General features: G+C 41.3%; 1 protein-coding gene across 6 annotated transcripts in view; it reads right to left on the reverse strand.

Moving 5' to 3' along the window:
• The window catches only part of LOC123765293 (uncharacterized protein CG43867), a 1,137,736-nt gene that overhangs the window by 37,505 nt on the left and 1,072,234 nt on the right, over positions 1 to 27,997 (reverse strand). For 4 of the 6 annotated variants that reach the window (XM_069335520.1, XM_069335519.1, XM_069335523.1 and 1 more), the window contains 9 exons: positions 26,542 to 26,661; positions 21,558 to 21,708; positions 19,539 to 19,677; positions 16,730 to 16,894; positions 15,794 to 15,955; positions 14,372 to 14,548; positions 11,165 to 11,270; positions 9,756 to 9,868; positions 9,309 to 9,518 (listed from right to left, as the gene is read on the reverse strand). In XM_069335520.1, coding sequence (XP_069191621.1) covers positions 9,309 to 9,518; positions 9,756 to 9,868; positions 11,165 to 11,270; positions 14,372 to 14,548; positions 15,794 to 15,955; positions 16,730 to 16,894; positions 19,539 to 19,677; positions 21,558 to 21,708; positions 26,542 to 26,661 — 1,343 coding nt within the window. The remainder of the gene's footprint in view (positions 1 to 9,308; positions 9,519 to 9,755; positions 9,869 to 11,164; positions 11,271 to 14,371; positions 14,549 to 15,793; positions 15,956 to 16,729; positions 16,895 to 19,538; positions 19,678 to 21,557; positions 21,709 to 26,541; positions 26,662 to 27,997) is intronic. The other 2 variants (XM_069335521.1, XM_069335522.1) reach the window with 2 other exon arrangements.

The following is a 27,997-nucleotide window of genomic DNA, read 5'->3' on the forward strand; positions in this document are numbered from 1 at the left end:
CCTCAGCAGGAGCAGAAGGCTCAACTACCTCTGAGGCCAAGAAGGAAGGGACAAACCCCAGATCTACCCAAGCCACATCCTGAGCTAAACCCTGCCCCTGAAACCCCTCAGACACTTCGAGACTTGAAGCATGGTGTAAGAAGGACAAACCACACCCACCCGGGAAGGAAGAGGGAGGGGGAGGTGTGGGCAGAAACACGGATGAGTTAACCAACACCTCCAAATCCAAGTCTCTAAACACTAAGCAGGACAAATAGGGAGCATCCAACCGGGCTCACACCTGGGACTGCTGCAACACAAAATTGTAAATGCAAAGTGGTTGCTGCCAGATATCCTTGATCATCCTCAGGAGGAGGGTGGGTCAGGAGAGCAATGTGCGGGGAACACTCCCACATGTCTCGGGTTCAAAGGTGTCGCCAACCCAACAGGTACCACCACCTTCACGTGAAGCGAGAGCGGGCTCTGTACAAATAACCATAGTACCACCGAACTTGCAGGGCTTTTCCAGTGTCTGCAGGGGTAAATGTTCCCTGCAGGTATTACCTGGCACTGGGAACGCAAAGCTGGTATACCCTATATAATTGTATAGGCACCCTGGATGCACTACTCCAGCAGAAAGGGCAAGAGAACCAAAAAGGGAGAATACCTGCGCTTTGACACTAGGTAAAACCTAATAAGGTCAAGAGCTGATTAATCCCTAAAATGGAATGCGGTACAAAAGAATGAAAAGCCCCTGAAAAGACTAAAAAGTGAAAACAAGGACTGCACTAGACCACGGTCTGGTGCAGTTCTTGGATAATGAGGAAATCAGGTGCAGTATATAAGCTGGAAGGAATACCTTGGTGCACCAGCAAGGTCACACAAACAACAGTACACCCCACCAACCGAAAATCCTGACCTGAGGAAAGAAACAGTCCCAAGACAACCTGAAGGGCGAGGGTCACCACAAGTGAGGAGACCCCATAAGGGAGTGGACTCCAAACACTCCAGGGAAGATCCTGCACAATCATGCACAGGAAAAGCTGCAAAGGCAAAATACCACATTGCCGAAGACAGGAGACTGGAGCCAGAGCGAACTGAGAGAGCGACTAGGCACAGGACGCCTCAGCGTAAGAACTAGTGGCGAAGCAGCCAGCTGACCCGGTCTGCCTCCCTCCTCCCCCAAAACAAGGAGGGGGGGCGGGGAGATAGGACAAACTAGCTCACACTAGTTTCACAAATTTTCTATTGTTTGTATAATAATGTGGGGGGGGGGGAGGAAGAGTTCTTTTAGCTGTTTCGAGAATTCTGATTTCTAACAAAGCAGTGGTGCGTTCTGTTTCGCTTACTTTCTGGGCGCCTTTCCTTGGTAGTGGCAGACATGAATCAATTTACATCCAATTTTTCATAGTGCCATTGCTCCCTGTGCCTATCTGAAGGGGGGCCAGGTTCTACCTCATGGTCCCCGGTAGGCCAATAAGAACTCCGCGACTGATGGCACCGTGTAATCTGGCACTATATTAGTATAGTAGCTTCAGGGAGCCACGAGGGGATCCCCCCAGAAATTACATATATTGAATCCAAAGAAGTGAAATGATCAAATTTTCTCAGCAAACTGGCAAGGAAGGGGGGTGGCAGTAGGGGGGCATTGGCAGTCAAGGGTGTGTAACAGGCAAGGGTGTGTAGCAGGCAGGGGAAGGTGACTGGCCGAGAATGGTGACTGGCCAGGGGAAGGTGGTGGGTGGACAGGAAGACAGGCAGGCAGGCAGGCAGGCAGGCAGGCAGGCAGGCAGGCAGGCAGGCAGGCAGGCAGGCAGGCAGGCAGGCAGGCAGGCAGGCAGGCAGGGCAGGGCAAGGCAGGCAGGCAGGCAGGCAGGGCAAGGCAGGCAGGCAGGGCAAGGCAGGCAGGCAGGCAGGCAGGCAGGGCAAGGCAGGCAGGCAGGGCAAGGCAGGCAGGCAGGGCAAGGCAGGGCAAGGCAGGGCAAGGCAGGGCAAGGCAGGGCAGGGCAAGGCAGGGCAAGGCAGGGCAAGGCAGGGCAAGGCAGGGCAAGGCAAGGCAAGGCAGGGCAAAGCAAGGCAGGGCAAAGCAAGGCAGGGCAAGGCAAGGCAGAGCAAGGCAGGGCAAGGCAAGGCAGATCAAGGCAGGGCAAGGCGAGCCAAGGCAAGGCAATACAAGGCAAGTCGAGGCAAGGCAAGGCGAGGCAAGGCGAGGCAAGGCAAGGCGAGGCAAGGCAAGGCAAGCCAAGGCAAGGCATGGCACGGCAAGGCGAGGCAAGGCGAGGCAAGGCAAGGCGAGGCAGGGCAGGGCAAGACAGGGCAATGCAGAGTAAGGGTAGGACAGGCCATGCCAGGCATACACTGCTAGTTTGAGTGTGTATTACCCACCCATCCTAGCCTTGCTACAGGCTTTCAGAATTATGGAATATATTATCTGTTTCATATCAACAATGACATACTCAGATACATACATCAAATAATAATAAATTAAATAGAAAACAGTTTGTTAATATGAATAAGGAATACCTAGAGTAATGAAGTACAGTATTAATGATTACATATGTTGACTGGGTAGAGACTACCTTGGTCCTGTGTCTCCCTGCCTCCTTCCCCCCCTCAACCCCACCACTGACACCACCATTTATTAAGAATTCTTCATTTTGACTATGAAATATGATTAGTTACAAACGAGCAAAATAGTCAAATTTTCTCAACTGGTGAGTGTGAAGGAAGAGGAGCATCAAGGTAGAAGCTGTGCTAGCCATGTGATGCCATGGGAACCGATCGGCCGAGCAAACAGCACGCTGGACTTGTGATCCTGTGGTCCCGGGTTCGATCCCGGGTGCTTGCGAGAAACAATGGGCAGAGTTTCTTTCACCCTATGCCCCTGTTACCTAGCAGTAAAATAGGTACCTGGGTGTTAGTCAGCTGTCACGGGCTGCTTCCTGGGGGTGGAGGCCTGGTCGAGGACCGGGCCGCGGGGACACTAAAAATCCCCGAAATCATCTCAAGATAACCAGTCAACTGATCATTGAGGCCAGACCAACCTTGTGCTGACCACGTACCTTCACTCCACCACCTGTCTTCCCTGACAACAACTTCCACAACTGACACCACCTACCTTACCTGAGAAACCAGAAGCAGAGCTATACAAAGAATCCAGCTCTAAAGTGGAAAGGACTGGAGAAACCCCCTCACAGTTCACTGAATGAAACACCAAGGAGCAGTTGGAATGGATCTGGAGAACAGAGCTCAGAAGATGAACACACTGAAGGACCTGGCACCCAGCTGCTAACTCGTGCACTGGGCTGTGCGTCTGACAAAGGAAGCCCAACCACAGACTCAGGGAGGCCTGGCGAGTGCTGGACGTGAAGCCCCTACCCAGAGCCGAGGCATCCGTAAATACATTGAATGATAGGGGAAGAATGACATTATGGATGTGAGCCCTGAAAAGCACTAAGAGGAAGCAAACCAAGCACGAGCTGACAAGGGCATGCAGGGCCTTGCCCCCAACGGTCCTGGTAGTGGTGAAACCCGAGGAACCAGTACAGCAAATGGAGCCAAACCCCGCCCAGGAATAAACCAAGCGGCCAAAGTTCAGGCTTGAGCACAACCAATCAACCAACCAATGAGACATCCAGGACTGTTCCAACACCAGCCAGTGATGCCACTGCAGACAGATTAAAGCTGCAGAAGGCAGGTAAAGAGATGCTCACCAGGAATCCCAAACCAGGTCCACCCTGGTCCAAAACTGGGATGGAACCAACTGGAACTTCTCTCAATTCACCAGGAACCTGAACCAGGCAGGCTGGTTAAGAACCACATTCCTGACCAGCTGACATGCAGACTGCCTGGGGGTCCAAACCAACAAGTCATCACAATAAGCCAACTACTGTGTAGCAGTACTATGCAGTGGTCGCAACTACTCGTGCTAACCTGGTAAAGATGGAAGGAGCCACATTCAAGCCAAAGGGCAGAATTTTGAAACAATAAGCATTACGCCCCACAACAAATCCAAGTCGGTCCAAGAACCTCAGATTAATGCCAATACATATTCTTGAAGTCCAGGAACACTATTTAGGAACCTGCGTGTGATAGCAGACAAACCTGAGATAAATTGGTCAAGTGGAAGGTTGGACTAGAAATGAGGCTGTTAAGTCCCGATAGGTCAAGAATGTACAATAGGTTTGCTGATCCCAACTGGGGACTGGGAACAACTGGGACACCCACCAAAGAAAGGTGGGTTAACTCAACCTTGCCCATGTCCAACCACATTGCAATGACCACACAAAGCTGAGGAGAACACTTGACCTAACACCCCCAAACCCAAAAGTGGGGTTCTGAGAGTCAATGTTCCCATGGTCCAGTCCCTAACCTGGCCTCCTTGATGGTGGTTGGTCAACCAAGCTGTTAGACACAGCTTCTTGCAGTCTGACATACGAGTTATAGCCTGGTTGATTAGGTTTTTTATCAAGTTTTCTCTTGAACACTGAGAGGTCAGCCAGTTATGCCCCTTATGTTTAGTGTTGAAAAGTCTTGGGCCCCTTAATATTGATATAATTCAACAGTGATGTGTTCTGTTGAATTCATAGTTTCGATTTTACTTTGTTCTGTTTCGTTTCAATCCCAGAGGATAGACCAAGCAGAAACAGTTGGGACAAAAGTCTTTTGCTAAATATCACTCGTACTGAAAACGACCCTTAGGAAAAAGCAGCCGTTTAGAGTGAAGCAGTGAACTCTAAAATGAGAACGTGAACTACCTATGCATCCCTTTAACAAAAATCAGACTGCTCCCCATCCAAAAGGCCCTCACAGAGTACCTAATACCCATACAATGCCAAAGGCGAGGCTCCTTCTGACAGGAAGACAGGCTCTCAGACAGACCTCCAAACCCACCAAAGAAACTTTTTTTTCCAAACAGACTACTTTGCTGTAGTCTGTTTTTGACCTTTCTTTCTGTGATGACTTGACCTTTTCTGGTGGCCTTTTCTTGATTAGTGACTTATGATCCCTTGTTTCTTACACCTCTTTAGATTTCATGAGGTTTTGGCCTATGGTTCCCAGTAAGCTTATACATGACTTGCAAGGGCCTGGTGTGGACTGGGTGAAGCTTGCCAGGTAGAAAGTACCAAGGAGAAACCACAGGAACCCTCCAAGAAAATAAATGTGTCTTTTAAGTTACACCTTTTATATAGAAGTTATATCAAGTGGTAAATTTCATTATTAATCCTCATATATGAGTCAACTGTATTGACTTCATTATAAATAGATGATGAGTCACAATAATGTGGCTTGAAGATATGAGAACTAAACCACACACCAGAAGATGAGATGACGACATCTCGGTCTGTCCTGGACCATTATCACGAAACATCGTCGTCTCCTCATCTTCTGGTGTGTGGTTTAGTTTTCATTATCAATCATTGTATACAAACGAACTGTATTAACGTCACTGTCAATCATGTGCAAACCAACTAACAATTTCATTATCAATTGTCATAAATAAGGCAACTATATTAACTTCATTGTCAGTCATGTGCAAACCAACTGTATCAATTTCATTATCAATTGTCATAAATAAGGAAACTGTCTTAACGTCATTATCAAATCATGTAAAAAATACAACCATGAAATACTGTCATTTCATTCATATTCAAGATTCAACTTATAATCATAGAATATTTTTGTCAAGAAACTAAGCAAAATATCACTTTGAAATCACTAACAGTTCAAGAAAATAACAAGAGTAACTACTGTAGATAAAACAGACTTTTCAAGAGAACTACTAATCATTTCATCAACATTAAAGCATCAATGCTTAAAACACCTTTTAATATTTAAATAAATAATAGCATCATCAATACCAAAAACCAGAAAGTGGACTTGTTATTTAACATCCTTTCTCATATATAAATGTAAAAAAACTAAATCTTAAAATGAAGCCCTTAGGAATTTTATTTTTCACACAATCATACCTGCTTACAGGGTGAAGAACCAATCGCCTTCCTACTTTGCTGCTATGAAAGACAATCTGATGATTAAGGCCTTAATATACTGTACAAGAAAGGATGCAGAACGAACTCATTGTTTACTTGTCACTGATGCGAAATGGTCACAATGGCTCATGTGTCGTGTGTGTGAAACATGGTGCCAACAAAGAAAATTTAAATAAAAACTAAATATTTAAAATTCATTCATATACAGGATGTGTGTTTGTATGGGTCTGTATATGTAATTACTCAAGTGTTGTCATGGGATGAGAACTACACTCGAGGTGTCTTCCAGGAACTCTGTCATGTGATTTTAAAATTACCGATTGTCATGGCATCCATTGCCTTATTCCAACTGCCTACCACACTATTTGCAAAAAGAGAACATTATTATATTTTTTTCAGCACCTTTCTTTCCTTAGCTTGAATCTACAATTAAAAAATTCCTTCGTCTCATTGTCAATTCTTGTTATTATCTTGCATGCAGTGATTATATAGCCTCTTTTCCTTATATCTTCTAGCTTTAGCATATTTTTCTCTTGTAATGTATCTTTCATTTATCAATTCTGATTGAACTTACCTACTTAATATTATCTGCTAGATTAAGGACCTGCCCGAAACGCTGCGCGTACTAGTGGCTTTACAAGAGTGTAATTACTGTACTATCAAATGTATTCTCACAAACCCAATGTACCTTCTTGTATATATATATAAATAAATAAAATAAATAAAATTTAATACCTCTAGCCTCTCTTTGTAGCTCTTGTTTTTCACTTGCAGAAGCCATTTAGTAGGATGTGCTTGCATCTTTTCCAGTTAAATGATGTCCTTTTTGAGAGAGAGGCACCTCAGAACTGCTACATATTCCAATTTTGGCTTCTCGAGTCAAGAACAAGTTCTTCAATATTTTACCATTCATTTTTTTAAAAGTGATTCTGAAGTTGGAAAGCTTAGAATATGTTCCTTGGACAATGACCTTTATGTGGTCCTCTGGTAACAGTCTTCTATCCAGAACCACACCTAGATCTCTTTCTAAAGAGTTCTTTAAAGCCTTTCCATATAGCATGTACATTATGTGTGGTCTATTTTCTCCTATTTCACATTCCATAACATGGCATTTATTCACATTAATTTTCATTTGCAAAGTGGTGCTCCATATACTTAGTTTGTCCAGGTCTTCTTGAAGGGCATGGCAATCATCTAAGTTTCTTATCTTGAGGTTATCTTGAGATGATTTCGAGGCTTTTAGTGTCCCCGCGGCCCGGTCCTCGACCAGGCCTCCACCCCCAGGAAGCAGCCCGTGACAGCTGACCAACACCCAGGTATCTATTTACTGCTAGGTAACAGGGGCATAGGGTGAAAGAAACTCTGCCCATTGTTTTTTTTGTTTTTTTTTTTAGATATATACAAGAGTTGTTACATTCTTGTACGGCCACTAGTACGCGTAGCGTTTCGGGCAGGTCCCTGGAATACGATCCCCTGCCGCGAAGATTCGTTTTTTCATCCAAGTACACATTTTACTGTTACGTTAAACAAAGGCTACAGTTAAGGAATTGCGCCCAGTAAATCCTCCCCGGCCAGGATACGAACCCATGACATAGCGCTCGCGGAACAACAGGCGAGTGTCTTACCACTACACCACGGTTTCTCACCGGCGCCTGGGATCGAACCCACGACCACAAGATCACAAGTCCAGCGTGCTGTCTGCTCGGCTGACCGGCTCCCCTTAGCTTGAATCTTACCTTTATCTTATCTTCCCTATTATCTTACCCCCAACAAACATGTTCATATAATTCTGTATTCTTTTTGGTAGATCATTTATGTAGACAATGAACATCATCAGTACAAGAACTGAACCCTGCAGTACTCGACATTTCTCCAGTTTGATGCATTGCCTCTGATTATCGCTCTCATTTTTCTGTCTGAAAATTTTTCATCCATGTTAGAAGCTTCCCTGTTATTTCTCCAGTATGTTTGTTTCCAGAACAAGCTCTTATGTGCGACTGTTGAAAGCATTTTACAGGTCCAAATAAACACAGTCAACCCAAGCATCTCTTTCCTATAAAATCTCTGTGGCTCTTAGCATATAAATTAAGTACATTTGTTACACAGGAGCTTCCTGATCAAAAACCATACTGTCTGTCTGATATGTCATTTCTCTCCAGGGGTTCAACCCATTTGGTTTTAACTATTTTTCTAGCGTTTTGACTACCTTCTTTCATTATATCTTGTGCCGAGAATCCTTCGAATTATTCATTTGTTGGTGTACTGTCCTCCCCTGTGGTGGTGGGCCATCTTTGTTGTTGACAAGCTGTGTGTGTGTATATATATATACTGTATGTATGTGTATTTTATTTATATTATATATATATATATATATATATATATATATATATATATATATATATATATATATATATATATATATATATATATATATATATTATATATATATTATATATATATATATATTATATATATATATATATATATATATATATATATATATATTATACACATACACATATCTGTATACATGTGTATAATATGTATATATATATATTATACACATATAATGTCTGTATATCTACTATATCACAAGACATCAGGCAAGTGGACTAATCCATGCACTGCTAAAAAAACAAAAAAAAAACTAGGTGTAATATTTGCAAACAGACCATTTTCTTTTGCTATAACTTGTATGGGTGGATTAATAATAAAAGAAACAAATGGAATAAGCCATGACACGATGACTATATACAGGTGTGCATGGCCGAAATGACAAAAATATTTTAATCCGTACAACAAGTGACACAAAGCTTTGTTAGAGGGTGGTGGATAGGTTGCATTGCACATTACAAGCAGCACAGCCTCAACTTAATAAAACAAACTAACTTTATGGTAACTAAGAAGCAAATGCCATCTCATTTATCATTGCTTATTTTGAAATTTGTTTTCCTCCAGAAATTATAAATTTAAGCATGTAAGTACTGTAGGAAAGAAATTACTCCATTTAGTTCTTAAGTGATATATTTCTAAATGAGATGACATAGTCTGATGGGTAAGCAAAATAGCCGAGGGAAACGTCTCCTTTGAATCTAGTAGTTAATTTAGATGAAAACATTATCTTACATGTTCAAATTCATTGTTTCAAACATTTGTACCAATATATCAAGTTGCAAAATAATTCCCATAGCTATTGTTTTGGTCATGCTAAATTCTCCAGCAAAATACTAGACAATTTGGCATTGTATCTCATGAAATGAATTAAGCTTGTTACAGCTTTTGCCAAACAAATTGCTGATCCACCAGACTATAGCAACATAAAGCAGACACACTTACTCGGGAGTGCTTGATTTTGTTCAGTGTCTTGGTTACCTGGACCCCTGGTTTGGCTTGCAGATGTTTCGATGTCTGTTTGATCAATGCACTGAGAAGTTCAGGTTGTAGTTCAGGATAAGTGAGGCACTGCTGAAGCGCATTTTGACATAGTACCACATGATAGTCTATACCTGATGAGTCCATCAGAACCGAGGTGTACAGCTGACATGCCTGTTTCGATGAGGGTTATGCATGGACATTTATTCTACACATATTAGCAATATACTTAATTTGCACATTCAAATTTCAATAACTGATTCCAGGTATTTTCCATTTAAATTCTTTTGAGAAAATATGCAAAATTTCAATTAGCAGCCCATAAAATCAATAATATTATATGTTGAACTGACAGAACATTAGAAACTTGACTATATTAAAACCAATAAATTTTTCCGCTGAAGAACAAACCTTAAAGAGTTTAATGGCCTCAGCCTGAAGCTGGGAGGATGGGAGAGAGGTTAAGGGAGAAGAGATGGGATCCTTACTATGTAATAGTAGTGGATGCCGCCATAACACACAGTCTGTCGAGAAAAAGGCATCATTAACATATATGAAAAATCAAGCTGAAACACAAGTTTTATTAAGCCATACATTATTTTCCAGGAAGACGAGCAGTGCAATGAGGTGTGGATGGAGAGTGAGCAGTGCTCTGGATGCAGTAAAGGAAGGCATGAATGAATGTGTTGTATATAATAACTCAAAAGGAGCACTGTACACCTAATCTTAGGGTGTGGTGCAGTGCTGCTGTAGTGACTGCAGAAGCATACTGGTGAATGTTTTAGGTGATATACATGTTAGTATGTTAGTTGTTGTATATACTGTATGTGTATGTATGGTAGATATAAAGTCACTGCACATCCTTTCAAGTGTACTCTATAAATATATAAAACTCTGAACTGTAATGCCAATCCTGACTTTAAACTCCTCCTAGAAGGTTGTGACAGAACCCATCTGAACCACACTAGAAACAAATATTTATTTGATATTCCAAGAGGACAACTTAACCATACCAGAAATGCTCTGCAAATCAAGAGACCCAAAATGTGGAATGACCTTCCCAATGATAAACAATGCCCCTCTCCCAACCAGTTGAAGAGAAAAACTAAGTACTACCTAATCAACTCCATGTGAACTACCTTTCCTCCTAAATTTAGATTTTAAGATTTAGATTTTTTATTCAGGTAAAGGCACATACATTGAGATAAATACATCATGTTGGATTTAAAGATAGAGATAGTACATACAATACCTAAAGCCACTAGTACGCATAGCGTTTCGGGCAACATTGCCCGAACCAACCAAGACATAGGTAAATGTCAACCTATGTCTTGCTATTTTCAAAGAACACACATTACTGACCAACTTGTATAACTGCTGATATCTGCCGTGTATAAACTTGTACAAAATCTATATAAAAAGAGAAGGAAACTTATCTGTCTGTTTCTTTAGTTAAAATAACTTCTGGTGTTCTGTTGCAATTTATGCTGTTCCATCCAACATGTAATTATTGTCATTCTTTTTTCTCCCCCTTTTTTCATTTCAATTGATTCTGATCTTAATTATTTTCAAGTCTTTGTTTTAAGTGTTTTCCCCACATTTTGCCCGAAATGCTGTTTGTATTAGTCGCTTTAGGCTAGTACATAGCAATGTACTAGCTCTATCTAGAAATCCAACATTCTGTTTGTAACTCATTTTGTATGTGTGTACTGTTATCTGAACGAACATTATTATTATTATTATTAGCAAATCTGCAATATCTAATGTGACAAATTCCAATACACATTTCAAAATTAGATATATATTTAAGAGTAACTTACTTGGGTCACCATCAAGTTCCATGAGTTTCTGCACAAGCTGTTCATACTGAGTCCCTGCATTTGGACCACCTCCCGAGACAACAGTTAGGTGATATAGCCAATTATCCTAAAACAGATAAACAAAATATATATTTCACAGACTACAAAAAAATCTGCGCTACTGTAGAGTAAAACTGCGCGTCGCCAGACAGTTGCGGGACTCTAGATATCGGCTCTGAAATGAATATATATATATATATTACCTGCATCAGAGCATAGAACTAAACTACAACAATGCCAGGAACTCATCAGATATACTGCAAAATCATATTGAAACATGAAGAGTATCTGCCATAAACCTGTCAAAATAAATATAATATTAATTATTCCATAATCAGTGCATGAGTCTTATGAAAATCAGTCATGTTTTGCTTTTCAAATTTAAGGAATTATATTTAGTGAATTCATTCAGGTTACCAGAATTCAGATTCCTAGAATTCCGAGCTCTTACATTACAGTATCTCTGAATTAACTAAAAATGGCTCCAATGAATACCAAGTATGTCATTCTATTTATCATAATGACAACAAATCTTAATGGTCACAAAACTTGAACACATAGTTTTTAGTCTCCAGATCCATTAGAAGAAGTTTAAAAATAATAGGGGGATGAATTTCTAACAAAAATTAAGAAAAAATCAAATTACTGTATCATCAATATCATTGAAATAAAATATGGTAGAATAAAGTATTGGTCAAATACATTCACTCTCACTAGATATAGCTGCACTGCTTGTGAGTTGTGGCATTGTGTGGGGTAATGCTACTTGAATACTGTAGTAACTGAAACAAAGGCACACAATCGGCTAACTTTTCAGCTGAAAGACAGACATCTCGACAGATCTATTCTTCTCATGAGTAAAGCTCCTTATAGTTACCAAAAGATTCTCCTTGTGTCTTAAATTAATTATTTGTAAAAATTGTCTTTACTCTTTTTATTCTTGTTCAAGGTGAAGCAAATTTGATATGAGCTGTACATGGCACTCAATAGATTTAGCTTTAAAGCTTTGGCCTTGGCTTTCAGCTTGGGCTGGCCTGGCTTGGCCTGGCATAGTACCGTACCATAGTGAAGGATTTTGTTTTCAAACTTTGCATACTGTATTTAAATTCAGAAAATAAGGACAATTCAAATCAGTAGTAAAAGCCATGCCAGGCTCCCAATGAAAAGAAGAGGCTGCCTGCAAGCCAGGATGAAATCTGGAACCTTATACCACAATCAATAAGTGGCCAACCAGAATACAAAACAATCCAGGTTCATCAAAGAGGTGATATCCTGCTCCTGAAGGAGGAACTTAAAAAAAAGAGCTGGCCATATTGCCAAAGTTAAAATGTGAAACTTTGGAAACCTCTGTACAAAAAACACCTTTGGGGACTACTCAAGCCCAGAAGTGCACGTGGAGGAAGACACAGGTGGGTTCATTTTAAACAATGAAGGGGGAGGTACAAAAAACTTTCCAAGTCAATAGAATAACTTTCCTCCAAGGAAACCAATGAGAAGTCCAGAAGAAAAGGCACCTAGTTAGCAAAATCAGGGGTCCCCTCAGCCCTGGACACTCCAGGAGACGGGCACCAGAGTAGGATCGAGATCCATGACAGACGTAGAAGAAAGAAAAACATCTTCCCACAGGAAAAGATCCACAGCAGGAAAACCCTCCTAAGAAACAAAGGAACAGTCTCTCGGTGGGGAAACAATGGAGAGGGCTTCCCCAGAGAAGGTCCAAACACACCCGAAGAAACAACAGCCCCAGACTTCAAAATCCTCAGTTGTTTCAGAACTGGGAGCAAAGGGAGAGACCCCAGACTCACGAAGTACCACCAGCCAAACCCAGGGTCAGAGCTGAAGGAAAAAACTTGAAGCAAGTATAAAATACCAACTGCTTCAGTACTGAGTTTTGAAAAGATAAAGGGGCTGACCCTGGGGCAACCACATCGACAGTAAGTTGCAACCTACAAATACAGACAAACCTAGCCCATAAAGCAGCAGACACCTGATAAGAAGAGTACTTCGAGGAAAGCTTGGCCAAAACAGAGATCCAACAGTCACAGGCACTTAGGGTGGAACGTATTTCCCTCATAACAGGTGGCATAAGAGGCAAAAGTTATATATGTACATCAAAACCAAAGCATGACCTTCAAACTAACAACCTATGAGGGCAGAATTGAAGGGCTGGCTGTCCATAATAAACCTTCTAGGTGGGTAGACCATGGAACCCCAGGCACAGCAACCACTTCCCAAATAATTACCAAAAACAGTATAGGGGAAAACTCGATTGTTAAAGAGTGTCAACTGCGTATAATGAACAAATGAACCCGTGTGACCCTGAATGATAATCAGACTGCCCCAAACTCAAAGCCTCAGAGAGGAGTCAAGAACCCTTGTACTGCCCATGAGGTACCTTCCTAACAGGAAGCTGACCTCTCAGAGATAGTCCACCTAACCCCAGAGAACAACTCTGGCCATGCAAGGGCAACATCAGTGAACACCTAGAGAAGTGAGCTCTAGGAACATTTCATTCAAGACAAATAGTTAATCAGTCCACACAAAAAGTGGGACTTAAATACACACGCATCATGAAGCAAATATTAAAACACGAAACACACACACACAAGCAAATAGCCCTTGCAAGGCAAATACTGTCTGGGATGGACACCACTTGGGGACCCTAATAATTGGGACCCTATTGGTTCCAGTTTTTTTTCAGGTGGTGGTGGGAAGAGGAATGTAACAGTGAATGAACATATGCCATGTTCATTCAACATGAACAAGATAAATTTTACAATGTCATGTAAATGCAAATAAATCTTCAACCTAAAAGTTAATGAAGTCAGTGTGTTCAGTGGTGATTTTATTAGGACACACTACTGTTGTTTTTCCTAGATACATGAATGGATCCTTTGCAAAAAAAACTGTCACAATGGGAATAAAAGACTTTGGAGCCTGGCAGGTGATACGCATCCTATGTGAACCAAACAAGAGCTGGGTATGGCATCATTTAATGGCCTTTATTTCAGATAAGAAGGGTAAAAACATGTGGTGGAATGATGCCCTTAATGAAGGTCCCATCAAAAATAAAAATAAAAACAGTCTTTCAAGTTACATTAACAACATTTATAGTATATTGCAACCATTTTTCTTTTAAAAATACATGTATTGTAGTAGTATTCTCACCTTGTCCTGCTTGTTTGGCATGATGAGGTAGGTCGGACCCTGGTGTGACGGAAAGATGCCGATTGTTAGGTCTTCCCGGAGTGTGTCATCCTCTGCTGTCTCCTCCCCTTCTGAATCTGACACCTTCTCTACTTCTTCGACCCGAGCATCCCGCATGTTAATTTGGCTAATGGGATTCTGTTAATGAAACGTGTTTGAGAATTATAAAATAACCCATACTAACAAAATTATAGGGTTAGAAAGTCAAGGCAAAACCTTTATTGAATAATTTATTAATACAGTACTGTATCAGGATTAAATGACCAAATTACACTTATGTGAGATAAGATTAAATGGCTGATTGATAATGGTGCAACACAAAGATAAAAAGAGGTAAAATAATTAAAGATGATAAATTAAAAGAGTCATTGAATACAAAAGGAGAACACTGAATGACCTTGAATCAAGAGACTTTTAGAGAGATTAATCTTCACGTTTTTTGGAAGGTATACAAAGACTATTTGATTAAGAATGTCAAGTTAGTATCTGGTGAAGCACATACAGGTACAGGAGTAAAAGTATTTAATGCAGTGAGCAGTTAAGAAAATTAAGTGGGTTATTTGGTAGCAAAGGAAAGGGCAATGGAGATAAGTAAAAGGGAGAATGATGAGGAATAAATAAGAATGACTAGAGTGATTGTAATACTGTAACTTGTACTGTAGAGGATTTTACTACACACAGAGAAGGTCTGACTGATAGAAAGTGCTCAGTGATGCCCCTTTAAGTGGTGCCTCCTTCAATTGGCACCCCCTTCAAGTGGTGCCCTCTTCAAGTAGCACCCAGGGCAAGTGCCATACCCTAGGTACACCTCTGAGTGGTCCACTGGTGCAAGGTGCCACAGTGTGAAATACAGTACTGTATTATAAAAATATAGTTCCCATCGGCTTTGAAAAAAGAGGCGGGGCTTGAGAAAACCTTCAAAGTTATGCGAGGATCGTCTGTTTTACGCTACTATGGGCATAGTATGATTAGATTTATTTTGTTCCCCCCCTCCTCCAAGATCAGTACATAGTTTTCATATTACTCTATAAAAAAAAATTAATTCAAAATTTTTATTTTCAAATATTTTTAAAAAATGAAGCTGGTGGGCAATGACAAAATCAGTGGTTGGGGGCCAGAATGTGACCATGGCACGCTGTTCTCCCTCAAGTTCTGGTGACCCCGACAAGCCTATGTCCGTCCCATACCTTAAGACCAGACCTCCTAAAGAGTTGGATGAGGCTAGCCCCAAGTACCTGGCCTCCAACCTTGGGCATAGACAAGCAAACAGACACATATAGCTAATTATGTAATTCTTGCTTACACACACATCCTTATCTAATTATTCCTGTTAAAAACATTTACTACAAATGATTTGTTTACCACACACTGGTAAAAACCTACCTGGTCATTAGGACTCTTGAAGTAGATGAACATTTTTCCGATAAGTACACACCAGCATCGTCGTGCGTGTCCATGTTTAACTTTAGTAAGCCAGCCTTGCAAAGTGGGTTTGTTGTCTTCTTTGCTCAGCAGCAGCTTAGTAGCATTACGTCGTAACACATTCTAATTGGAGTATAAAAGTCAATTCATTGAAGAAGTTAAAATAAACTAGAGCATAGTACTACAGTAGGCATATGTTACTCAAATGGAATGACTGGCTTTAGATATTTCCAATCCATCTACTTTCCATTACATCTGTTGCAAGTTTTATTATTACTTTTTTTGCTACAAACAAGGGCAAACACCACACCACTTACCTGAGTAAACAGGACACCAGAGTTCATATGGGAATGATCCAGTAACCACACCAGTACTAGAAATGAGTTTGGGGACCCTGACTGCCAGTGGGCTACCACCACCCCCTCCCCCAAATGAGTTGGGAAGGTGGGGCGAATAAGCTTGCTCTAGGTCCAAGAGATTTTTATTCCTTGCTTATATAACAAGGGAATTCGTTAGATGGGCTTTAAGGCTACCATCTCTTGAATCCAGCAATACAGTCGTGTGTTTTGACTCGCTGACTTTCTGGATGCTTTCTCCGGTGTGGTCGCAAAAATGTCACCACTCCCTGTGCATCTGCAAGGGGAGAGGTATGGGGGGGAAGGGATGGATTTTGACTCCTGTCCCCAGCAGACCTCTAGAACCCAATGGTTGATGTGACCCAGTAGATGGTAACCGTCTCATCATATAGCTTCAGGAAGCCACAAGGAAGCGTCCCCCTCAGAAAAGACAGAGTAAAATCTTACCTGGTACTCAAATCTTCACACAAACTTTTCATCACTTGGCACTCAAAGAGTAACATAATTTAGAACTCACTATGTTACAACAATATAAACTAACCTGTAGAACTCTAACCCAGTCTTCAACTAAAGCTGTATTGTCGGCAGTGAGGTAGTAGGTTTTTTTTCCGGTATTGACCTCAAAGGTGTGAGCCCCTTCAGATCGCGTAACACGACAAACTTCATTTAATGTAATCTGGCCTGCTGGTTTGCGGTGTATATCACTCTATCAAAGAAAATTAATGGACAGAACAGTTGGTGAAAACATTTATATTCTGATCTATCATATCTTTATTTCAACAATACAGTATGTACCATTCTTAGTAATTGAATTTGGCTGGTCCCTAAAGAAAGGTGCATCATTGGTTAATGTTATGTTCTTCAGATTGGACAACATGCCACCAGTGCCACAGGGAACCTTTAAAATGGTCTCTGCAGAGTTATTTTAAGTGCTATGGAGTCACTGGAGAATACCTAGTGCAGAACAGAACAACCAACAGACCAATTCATAAAAAATCAAAGCTTTTATGAACCCTCTCTTGGCATCGTGGGTGACCACCTATTGATTGGGCTACAAAACCCATCACCAGGCAGCAGCACTATTCCCAACTCTGAGTTTCCCAAAACAATTCGCATACTTCCTGACTGTTGTCCTAAACAGAATATTCAAGTCACTTGGGTAATCAGGTAAAGACGAGCACTGATTCAGCGACCACATGAACAGCTTTGCCCTTAACTAGGGAAACCTGGATGTGTCTGACTGACTTACTGTTGCATATGGCATTCCATATACAATGCTCCAATATTAGTGCAGGACATAGTTCACAGAGTGATTGGCAAGGGAGGGCTCCACCATGGAGAGGATGATCCTCATCTTGTCAGGGGTTAATACTATTACTCCATCTGACAACTTGGATGAGGACCTTTGACTATCAAGTGAATTCTGTCAAGCTCTTCATGGCCTATTTGTTCAGTATTCAAGGACTTGATATGGTTCCATGTGGGTCACTCTTATATTACTTTCAGGATATCCATATTTAAGTCAAATCTGACTCCTAGGATCTTTAATAGACTCATCTGCATAATCCTTTGCAAACTTAAGCTCCCAGATAACCATTTCTTGGCTAACATCAGTAACAGACTCATTTGGATTCCCGGCCCACAATATTGTCGTTGGCCAAGGATCGGCTATTGGCTGGGTGAATTTGAGTTCTTGGCCAACCATCTTAAGTTTCTTCTTTAGCCTTTGCAAAATTCGACGTGGTTGGGACTCCAGGGCAACTTCCATCTTTCATCTGAAAACTACTACATTTTCTGGCATCCCAGCTCCAATTAGGCATCGAGAAGCATTTTGTTATTGGGGGCCTACTCAAAAAGTTTAAAAGCAGGCTTAACTATTCCAATGTAGTGTAGCCCTTAGGTCACATCTGTGTGAAGGCCTTTAAGAGCTTTTTACAAAAAATTGCTGAAGCCCAACTGAGTTACTAATGCATGCAATCTTCTCTGGTCATGCAGCACATCACTCAGTTTTTCTTGAAAGCTTTTCTGGGTTTGGTTCCCTGGTGCCATGTCAGACGGGAACAGATCTTCATTTATATGCACTCGTATATCAATATTCAGAAGATGGTTGCAGTTTAAACTGCACTTATATGCATCTGTCTGCCCAGACGCTTGGATCTGTCTTCACTCGGACAATATGATGAGTGTGTATTGCCTCAACAGGGCCAGTTCCTCCCAATTTCTTGCAATATGAAGATATTAGCCAAAGCTTCTTTACTGGGATCTCAAGGTGGTCCACAATCATAGTGTATTGAATGTATTGTCACATGGCCTCTTCTAGTTTTGCTTGATTTGGACAGAATGGAAGTTTTCCATTCTACCCATTCCCATTTCCATTCCAGAATGGAAATTGTCCAATGATTTCTTTCATTGGATAGGCACCACATTAGGCAATGACATGTGGATCTTTTCACATTTACTTAGTAATTCACAATCACTTAGGTAATTACATTTGCATAGAACCATTAGTTTCTAGTGCACGAAGCACCATTCTTTGAGTAGGATGCAATTTGTCTGAACTGGAACTAACAGGAAAAAATTATCTCTATCTCTTTCCTCTAGTTTCAATGTTGCTACTAATCCTCAAGAAGTTAGAGATCTTTATGGATCATGAGATCCTAACTCAATCTCCTGTGACCATTTCTGCCCTGGTTTCAAGCCTAGGTTTCCAACTCACTCACTCTCTCCATGCAGAGGATCAACACTCAGTGTGTCTAACACTGAGTCGTAGGAGGAGTTTCTAGAACAGATTTAGCATTGCCTATAAAGCATTATAGGCAATGAAAAGAGACCCATTATTTTCGAGCACCACAGGAGTCTGCCTTGTCTTTGTATGCTCTGTTGGGTTTGTGTTTCCTATGTACAGATAGATTCCATGCACCCTTTAGTAGTCACTTGTGATAGTCAAGGAGGGCTTGGAAGAGCTTAGAGCTTTTAACAATTAACCTTCTGAATGTCAGCCAAGTCTGGCCTGAATGTTCTCCAGTGTCTCCCTAGCACCAGAATAATCCTACAAGGACATTTGAAAGGTTACCTGCAGCTCCAGTTCAGAATGTTGACCTACCATGACTGTCATTATCGTGTCTAGTAGACTTGAAAGTGATCTTAGCTTAGGAAACAATTCAGTAGTGTAACTTATGAAATGTGATAACTTTGAGGTATAGTACTGAGAAAAACCAGTAATGTATAGAAAATGGTAAAATTCTAATGATGAAGTGAAGTCTAATGATCAATTAGAAACCAATGGAAATAATTAAATTAAATCATTGTGAATGTGATCTTCAAACTTTGTGCGTTAAATTTCAACAAACCTGACTCTTCCAGTATGTCAGCGTTCCATCCTTAAGAACAAAGTACCGTTTTTTCCACGTCTTAAGCTTCCCACCAAGTTTTGTTAAGTAGCCCATTTTTTCCAACGAGCTCTCTCGACGCGGTGATATTGTGCCAATACTGAGGAAGAAAAGAGAGAAGGGCATAACTCAACAGAAAATTGTCTTATATAAAAATTTATCTTATATCAAACAAGATATGATCTCTCTTGTTTGACTTTTGCTTTAGTCCCATTTCTAGAATTCAAGCATTTTAACTAATTTTAGTAATCTTTTCAAACTGCCTCAAGATTCTTTAACAATTGAAAGCAGATGGAACATCTGGGAAGAATCTACAGGATGCCAACACATTTTTCCAAACCACAAATGGTATCAATACTGTCCAAGACCACCAACTACGAGGCATGGCCAGAGACCAGGTCACAGAGATATTGATCCTCAGAACCATCACAAGGTAACCTACTGTATAGGGAAAGACATTTGATATAAAAAATATCAATATTATTATACAACATTATACAAAGTAATATCATAATAAAGAACTGAATGAACATTCACCATTAGGAATACTGCACGAGAGAAATATTTCAGACAGCCTACCATGACCAAGAGCAGGGAAGTCTCCAACTCGACTGGATTGCCTCCAAATAGTGGGGCATAACCCTAAAGAAACAACAACAAACTAATAGGGCCACAGGCAGTAGCTGCAGCCAAAATTAGCCTCAGGAAAGAGGATAGGGAAGAGAGAGAGATGAAAAAAAAAGAACAAAAGATAGACCAAAATGTTAAGAACCAGGCTATATCTAAAGACTGGGTCAACACAGTTTGCCAACATGCAAAGCGAGAAGTAAAATGCCACCACTGCCTCCCGAAGGATAGGGGCAAGCAGCTTGGGAAGGGCCACCAAAGCCATTACTACAGGCAACATAGCCTCCACACCTGTAACTGAAGCAAGCAAATCCACGCCATCACAGAACTTGTCTGTAAAGAGCTCCATGACAAAAGTGAAAATACATGTCAGTCACCAAGTAGGAACGAGCCCTGTGGTCAACAGCAATAGAGGTTCCATGAAACATTTGACTAACAAGGTATCCACTGTAAAAGAACCGGTGGCCTGTAGGTAACAGCAAAGAGTCATCACCAGACACAGCAAATGAGGCATCCCAGGCTGAACCACCCAAACATCAATCACCAAAGGACCCCACCAACCCATTCTTGGCCATAAAAGAAGGAGAAAGCTGCAAATGGACAAACTGCCCACCAGGGCAAAAGGAACTGAAGTCCAGCCTCCAGAGAAGAGCTTGAAGCTCCCCAACCCCAGATATGAGAGCCAACAAGGAGACAGCCTTCAGGAAGATATCACAAACCTTAAGGGAAAATAAGAACATTTGTCCTATTCTATCCAGAAAATTACTTAACATAGAAATCATAGCTAAATGGAAAGTGGCTGACGATATGGTCAATAGTCACAGACATCATGATTATATAATCATTACTAAAATACTTGAAATGTTTTTGAGGTTATTCTGATCAGAATATAAGCATACTGTAATTTAAAATATTTAGAAAGCCTTTAATTTGTGGTAATTTGTTTAACAAATTTTTACCACCACAATTTCAATTTTAATAATGAAATTAAAAACCAAGACGGTGATTCCCACATCCACGAGTTGGCACAAAGTTTATGGTGCAGAAGATGGCAATTTGTTGCAAGACAGCCAAACTCCATACCCTGGTCTTGTGACTCTTTAATTATCTTGTTGCATTTAAAAAAAAAAATTGGATTTAATTTTTGCATCACATTATTACCCAAATGTTCTGCAACTCATTATATGTTCTATTTGTGGCTGAAAAATCAAGCAAGTATTAACAGTTGCTTTCATATCATGTTTTTTGCAGTGTGAAGAAAATTAAATATTTTGTAAAATTATACTAGAAGTTATAAAACAAAATACTGATATAAAGCATTCTTGAATGGGTTTTCAACTGCAAGATACTTACTGGCTTGAAGTGAGAGTATTGGTGGTAGTTTCAACACATGATGTCCTGGCACTGAGTGTGGGTGCCATTGTTGACTCTAGAGACCCACTGTCACTTCTGGCATCTGGTGGGATTGCATAATCATCGGACACACCAGACTCAAAGGATGTATCTAGAAGGGAACAAGCCATTATTTTCCAATGCAATTTAAACTGCGGCAAGGCTAGATTCTTAAGAGAGAAGTGAAACAAAGATGCAGCTGAATTTATGCCCCATGTATACTTGGCACAAATTTAGCTGTGGCTAAAGACGAAACAACTTACCTTTGTATGCTGCAAAAAATATAAAATATTTTTAAAGATGGAAGACTTCCATGCATAAGTCTCAGGAAAAAATACCTTTCCATCTTCTCCCTGATGGTTACATGCGGGGCAGAAAGATGGTGGTCAGAGCCCTTGCCACTACCTAGACATCAACACCCCTATTACCCTTGCTCGTTTTCTAATCTGTTACACTTTATTGGAATTCACTATATAAACCCTTCTGATATGTATCCCGAATGTACATCCAAATTACTGGGTATTTTGGTCGGTATCAATGGTGGCTATAATCAAGGACAGCAACGTCAATTAGTAATACTGGTGATGGTGATGGATGGGGATCCGTGTCTCCCAGCTGATAAATTATAAACAACATGGACAAAGAAACATCATATGGCATGCTAGTTACCAAACAATGCACATCATTGAACATATTTTCTATGCAAACTGTGTATTTATGAGCCTTTTATTTTCCATGGCTATATATACATACTGGAAAGTGTGGCCTTTAACCGAGTCTATTTCTATGCTGTGTTTTGGGCTAGAGTGGCATGGTCCCTCTGCTGCCCCCGTTTGCTTCTGACATTCCTCTATTGGGTTGCAGTTTTGATATTTCACTTGGGTATATGCCCCCCACCTCTTATAAAGGGCACATACCCAACTTATACAATTACAAATTCATGTTTTTATCCTATCCCTTTTTTATACAAATCCATATGCCTTTTTACACATGAATCTCTGGACATGGAATGGTTATGGGGTATCAAGGCATTGGATACAAGTCTTGCAGTGGGATTCTTTCATCACATTGTATTAACCTCACAATGCTAGCCAGTCATTAATTTAAATCTCCAGTAATTATCCCTGTAATGACACCTGATGACTAGGTCTAACAGTAAAAAATCAGCACTGAATGTAATGAAACTTTCTGGGAGAAACCCAGAGGTTCCATGAAGCTAACCAAAATGACATGTGCTATATTAGTTTGGGGTCATCAGTCATAGGAGTCCTTATGCCTACTGGGAACCACAAGCTCTCTCAAGCTCTCTCTCCACCTGGCTCTCTCAGAGTTGCAGGGAGCAATGGACTACAAGCACTTTACATTTAACGTATGTTGTAATTGCCATCGACTGGGTCTCAAGGGGAAAGAACAGACTGATGGCTGTGATAGTCTCCCCATTTCAACACAAGGGCGGAGAGAACCCAGGACGTTCATGAGATACCCTACGGCCAGACCCTTTTGACCTCCAAAACCCCTGCACCCGAATGTTGACCCAGGACACTACAAAAAGACAGCAGCAAGAGCAGCATACTATCTCACATCATGGGCACGAGGGCAGAGTGCAGGCTAGGTAGACTTAAGTACATCGCGGACAACCTGAAACACACGAGCTCTGGAACAGGGAACCAGGGAAACCGGATTCACCCGGAGCGTGTCCACTGTCACCGAACCAGTGGCCCATAGACAGCAACGTAAAGCTGTCACCGGAACCAACACATGATGCATCCCAGGCCTAACCAACTAAGCCTCCACAACCAATGGACCCCTCTATAAGCCAGCCGTCACATTCTTCACCAGAAAGGAAGGGGAAGGCTGCAAACGAACAAAACGACCTCCAGGACCAAACAAACAGAATCCCTGGCACTGTTGAATTGCCTGAAGCACCCCAACCCAACCCTGAGGCCAAAGCAAGATAAACAAGCCTTTAACAAAGCAATCCTGAACAAAAGAGGTCTTGACAAATTGAGGAGAAAAAAAACAGGAAAGAACCTGTTCCAAAGACCAAGACAACTCAGGCAGTGTATGAGCAGGCCGGAGGTGAAAAAATGCATGAGAGCGCTTGTGGCATGAAGCAGAAGTGACATCCACCACAAAGGCAAACTGCAGCGGTTTTGCCAATGCCGAACAATAAGAAGCAACAGTATTCGGCAGAAGATACCGGTCCAGGAAAAGCCAAGGGAGAGAAAGGACAAGACAATTATAACCTCCACAGATGAAACCCTACGAAGGGAAAGGAAATGGCGGAAAGACCGCCAAGATGAAGACTGCAGGTAAGACACCATCAAAGAAGCCACCTGATCACCATACAAGATGGCGATACATCTGCATCAGAAAAATCAGACACGAAGAGTGGAAGAGTAAGTTGAACTAGCAAGGTACCTCACCAGCCCGACCTGCTGAAAGAGGCGGAGCCACGTAAAACTCCCAGGTTCGACACCGAGCAAGCAGCACCTGATACCCAGGCTGAGCTGGCCACCATAGGGCCAGGAGAGTCATTCTTCCCTGATAGGATTCGAGCTGAACCAGAACAATGGGAAATGTCTAAATCACGCAAATGCAAAGAGGTCCACCTCCAGGCACCCGTAAGTCTGACAAAGCCAGAGGAAGTAAGCGGCGTCAACCGTCCACTATGTGGAATGAAGCGCGACAGGCCGTCTGCCAGAACGTTGGACAATCCCTGAATGTGAATGGCACGTAGAGCTAAACCCAGAGAACTAAGCAGAAGAGCTACTTGAAGCGACCAGCCCCAAAGAGTCATGGACCGAAGAAACCTCCTCCCTCCCAAGTTGAGACAAGGAACCATGGGGGACCAGTCCGAATGGAGCCCAAGCACCGAGCCCCAAGTAAACCGAATCCATTGCAGTGCCTGCCACACCATCGCAAACTCTTGCACTGTGCTGGGAGCCAGATGTAAGGACAGCCCACCACGTCTCTAATCAGACTGGTGAGCACTGGTCACAAAGCCCCAACCGAGAGGCTTGAACACATGAACACAGTGAACACAGTCCACGAACACATCGAGCCAGCAAAGAGGAAGGTGCCATGCCACTGAACCCCAAAAACCCGAAGAGGAAGCTGGACCCGAAGAGGAAGCTGAAGATGCAGAAAACAGATGCAAGGACACAGGGCAACGAACCCAGAGATCGCAAGCCCAGCAGATAAACCAGTGAGGCAAAGTTCAGGCTCCTGCACAGCTGCGCCAGCAACTGCCGAGTGACCCGGCAAAACAACCGAAGGTGGGACCGCAACAGAACAAAGGTGCTAGAGGGAAAGAAATGGACAGTCCGAGAACCTCACACTAGGCCGAACCAAGGCCAAACCCGAGATGGAACTAATTGGGACTTCTGCCAAGTAACCAGGAACCCAAACTCGGCAAGCTGGGAAAGAACCAGAACCCCAACTAGCAGACAAGCAGACGGCAGGGAGCCCACACCAACCAGTCGTCGAGACAGGCTGACAGCCAGGAAAACACTAGAACCTCATTACACACTTAATCAGTGCAAGATGAACTGAACACAAATAAAACTGGAATCTACAGAGGCATAAACTGGGTCTTGTAGGAGGTACGCACCAGGAACCTTCCAAACCTCTCCAGGGAAAAACCGAGAGGAAGAAAAACCTTTGAAAGGCAAATCAGCGAAACCCAAGGGCACCCAGAAACGAACTGGGGGGGGGGGGGCTTACCTACCCCATTTGCCGGCAGATAAGATGAACAATGTGTATTAAAAAAATCGCTTTTGGATAAAAGTGTGCCCCACATCTAAACCAACCGTAATATAGACAGGATACTGAATGCTGGATGCAGGGAACTGGACGAGCAGACCGGGCAAGCTTGCTAGGCACAAAATTGGTGACAAGAATAAAATAAAGAAAACAAACCAATGACCACAGTCTGTAAACACAAGGCCAAGGCAATACAATACAGAGGTACCACAGTCTCAAACACAAGACGAGACTGCTCTGGGAACACGAGGTAACCACGGGTAGCGCTAACGAGCGGGAGTGCTAGTTGGATGAAGTGTTGCTTGTTTGTTTTCTTTCTGGGGGAGTTCTACTATGTTCAGATGTAGGTTGCAATTTTCACCAGATTGTGGTCTGTTTTGTTTCGCCTATCTTTCCGAGTCCTTCCCCGATCGATGGCAATTACGACATACTTTAAATGTAAAGCGCTTGTAGGCCACTGCTCCCTGCGCCTCTCTAAGGGAGGCGCAGGGAGCCTCCGTGGTCCCTGGTAGACATAATAACTCCTGTGACTGATGACCCCAAACTAATATAGCACATACCAGTTTCGATGGCTTCAAGAAGCCGACAGGGCTTCCCACAAAAAATACAGCATGAAAGCTTGCAGGATGTACAGTAAATAAGTGGTTTACACTACTGTACTCTAGATAAAAAGAAAGAGAGAATCAATGCAACGGTAATGTAAGTAAATATTTTAGGATGAACAAAAACAACAGGTGAATATTATAGTTATCAATGATATGTACATCTACCAGTATATACACACTAGTTAATTAATTATAAATATACAAAACAATCTATTACACAATAATTATTACATGCAACTTTAGAAAATATCCTAAAAGTAAATACAAAGCTAAGTTAAAAAACTATATTGTATTAATGGAGACACTAAGCACTATACTAAATACACTTACTCCCATAATGTTATCATCTATTACAAAACAAACGTTACAAAATTAAATTTAATGTCAAATGGTGGAATCGGAAACCTATGTTAGTGACACATTTTCTGTTAATAAAGAATGTTAAAACTAAAAATAAGGCAAAATTAATGTAAATTATAATGCACACAATGAAGTTCTAATTCTAACCAGAAATGTTAAATTCCATTATGAACCAAACAAAAAATTATCAAAAAATAAGTCAAATTTACACAAACCCGGAAGCTTAAGGGTTGGTATAGCATCTGGTATAGAATCAGGTATAGAATCTGGCATAGCATCAGGTGGGATGGCATAATCAGCATAATCAGCTGATTCTTGAGATAACCGACTGCTATCTGTGAAATAAGAACAAAAGCAAAACGTGTGTATAACAAAGCAACCCAAAACATAGCGATGAACAAATACCAAGCAAATGATAAGATAAGAAAATATAAAACATGTTGTGTGCAAATATGGGTCATCAAATGGATCAATTTGCGTGCAAATCTGGATCATCGAGGCAAATGGGGAGGGGGGCGTCGACAAGCCGCCAACTTCCTGTCCTCGTCGAGGCCACTAGTGTTAGTGGCTACCTGGTAAATCAGGTAAAGTATGGTAAGATGAGCAGTATGTAGTGTCCCCAAGTTTCATAAAATCGAGTCTTACCCAATGCTGTGAATGCATGCTATTTACACACAGTTTTTACATACAATTCAACAATTATCAATATGCACATATGGTGCACAAGGAAATTTAAAGCATTTACAAAAGCCATTCACTAAAATCCTTTCATTGTATACAAAATTCTGTAACATTCTGTAACAGTACAGTAAATGGTGGAAACAAAATACAAAATGAGAAAGAATGTATTTTTTCTTTTTTTTATGTGGGAATAGGAGATTCACTACACAATTTCTTAGATTATGTTTTAAATTAAAAAAAAAAAAAAATTTAAATTAATATTCAATTTGCAATTAAACCATTACCGATGCTGCAAGTCAGTATATATTTATATACAACACTGCCGGATTTATTTATTGTACACATTTTAACTTAAAGTTGTTCTTTCAAATATTTATCATATACAGACCAGAGTGTGTAACTCTTCTTCTAACTCTTTATGTGATGTCTACAACATATAAGTTGAGAATTCTGGTTTCAAAATATCTATACAGATAGTGATCTCTATAAGTTACTAAGAATTACAAACTGGAGGACTGGTGAAAATGAAGAGACAATTGTTCATTGATAACTTTCTCGAGTCGTGTCTTCCTGCAGACAGTATGAAGTTGCTTGGAAGTCATTCCAGCATTTTCTGGCTTTATGTCATTGGTCGTCTGTTTTGGTGGTGGTGCTTGTGGCTTTTTTGTCTTCGTTTCATGTGGTTTGTCGCTTCATGCCTAGCACATCATCTTACTGGTCGAGTTTGGTGAAGCGTTCATTGTTGGGATTTCATGTTGAATTCTCTTCCTCTCTCTCTCTTTCTCAAACTTGCTCATGCCTCCTCCTATCTTCACCTGAGTGGGCTCAACTGAAGCCTACTTACTCCCTGGATTAGGTCCTCTTTGATTTTATGTCTTTGCCCAGGTTCCTTTTGTCCACTTCTTTCAAGTATCTTTTATTGAAGGATCTATTCATAATGGTGCTTGCAATGGGTTATTTTGTTGCAAGCACCATGTCAAAGCATCAGCC

Source organism: Procambarus clarkii, chromosome 33 (genome assembly GCF_040958095.1).
Source record: "Procambarus clarkii isolate CNS0578487 chromosome 33, FALCON_Pclarkii_2.0, whole genome shotgun sequence".
Classification (NCBI taxonomy): Eukaryota; Metazoa; Arthropoda; class Malacostraca; order Decapoda; family Cambaridae; genus Procambarus; species Procambarus clarkii.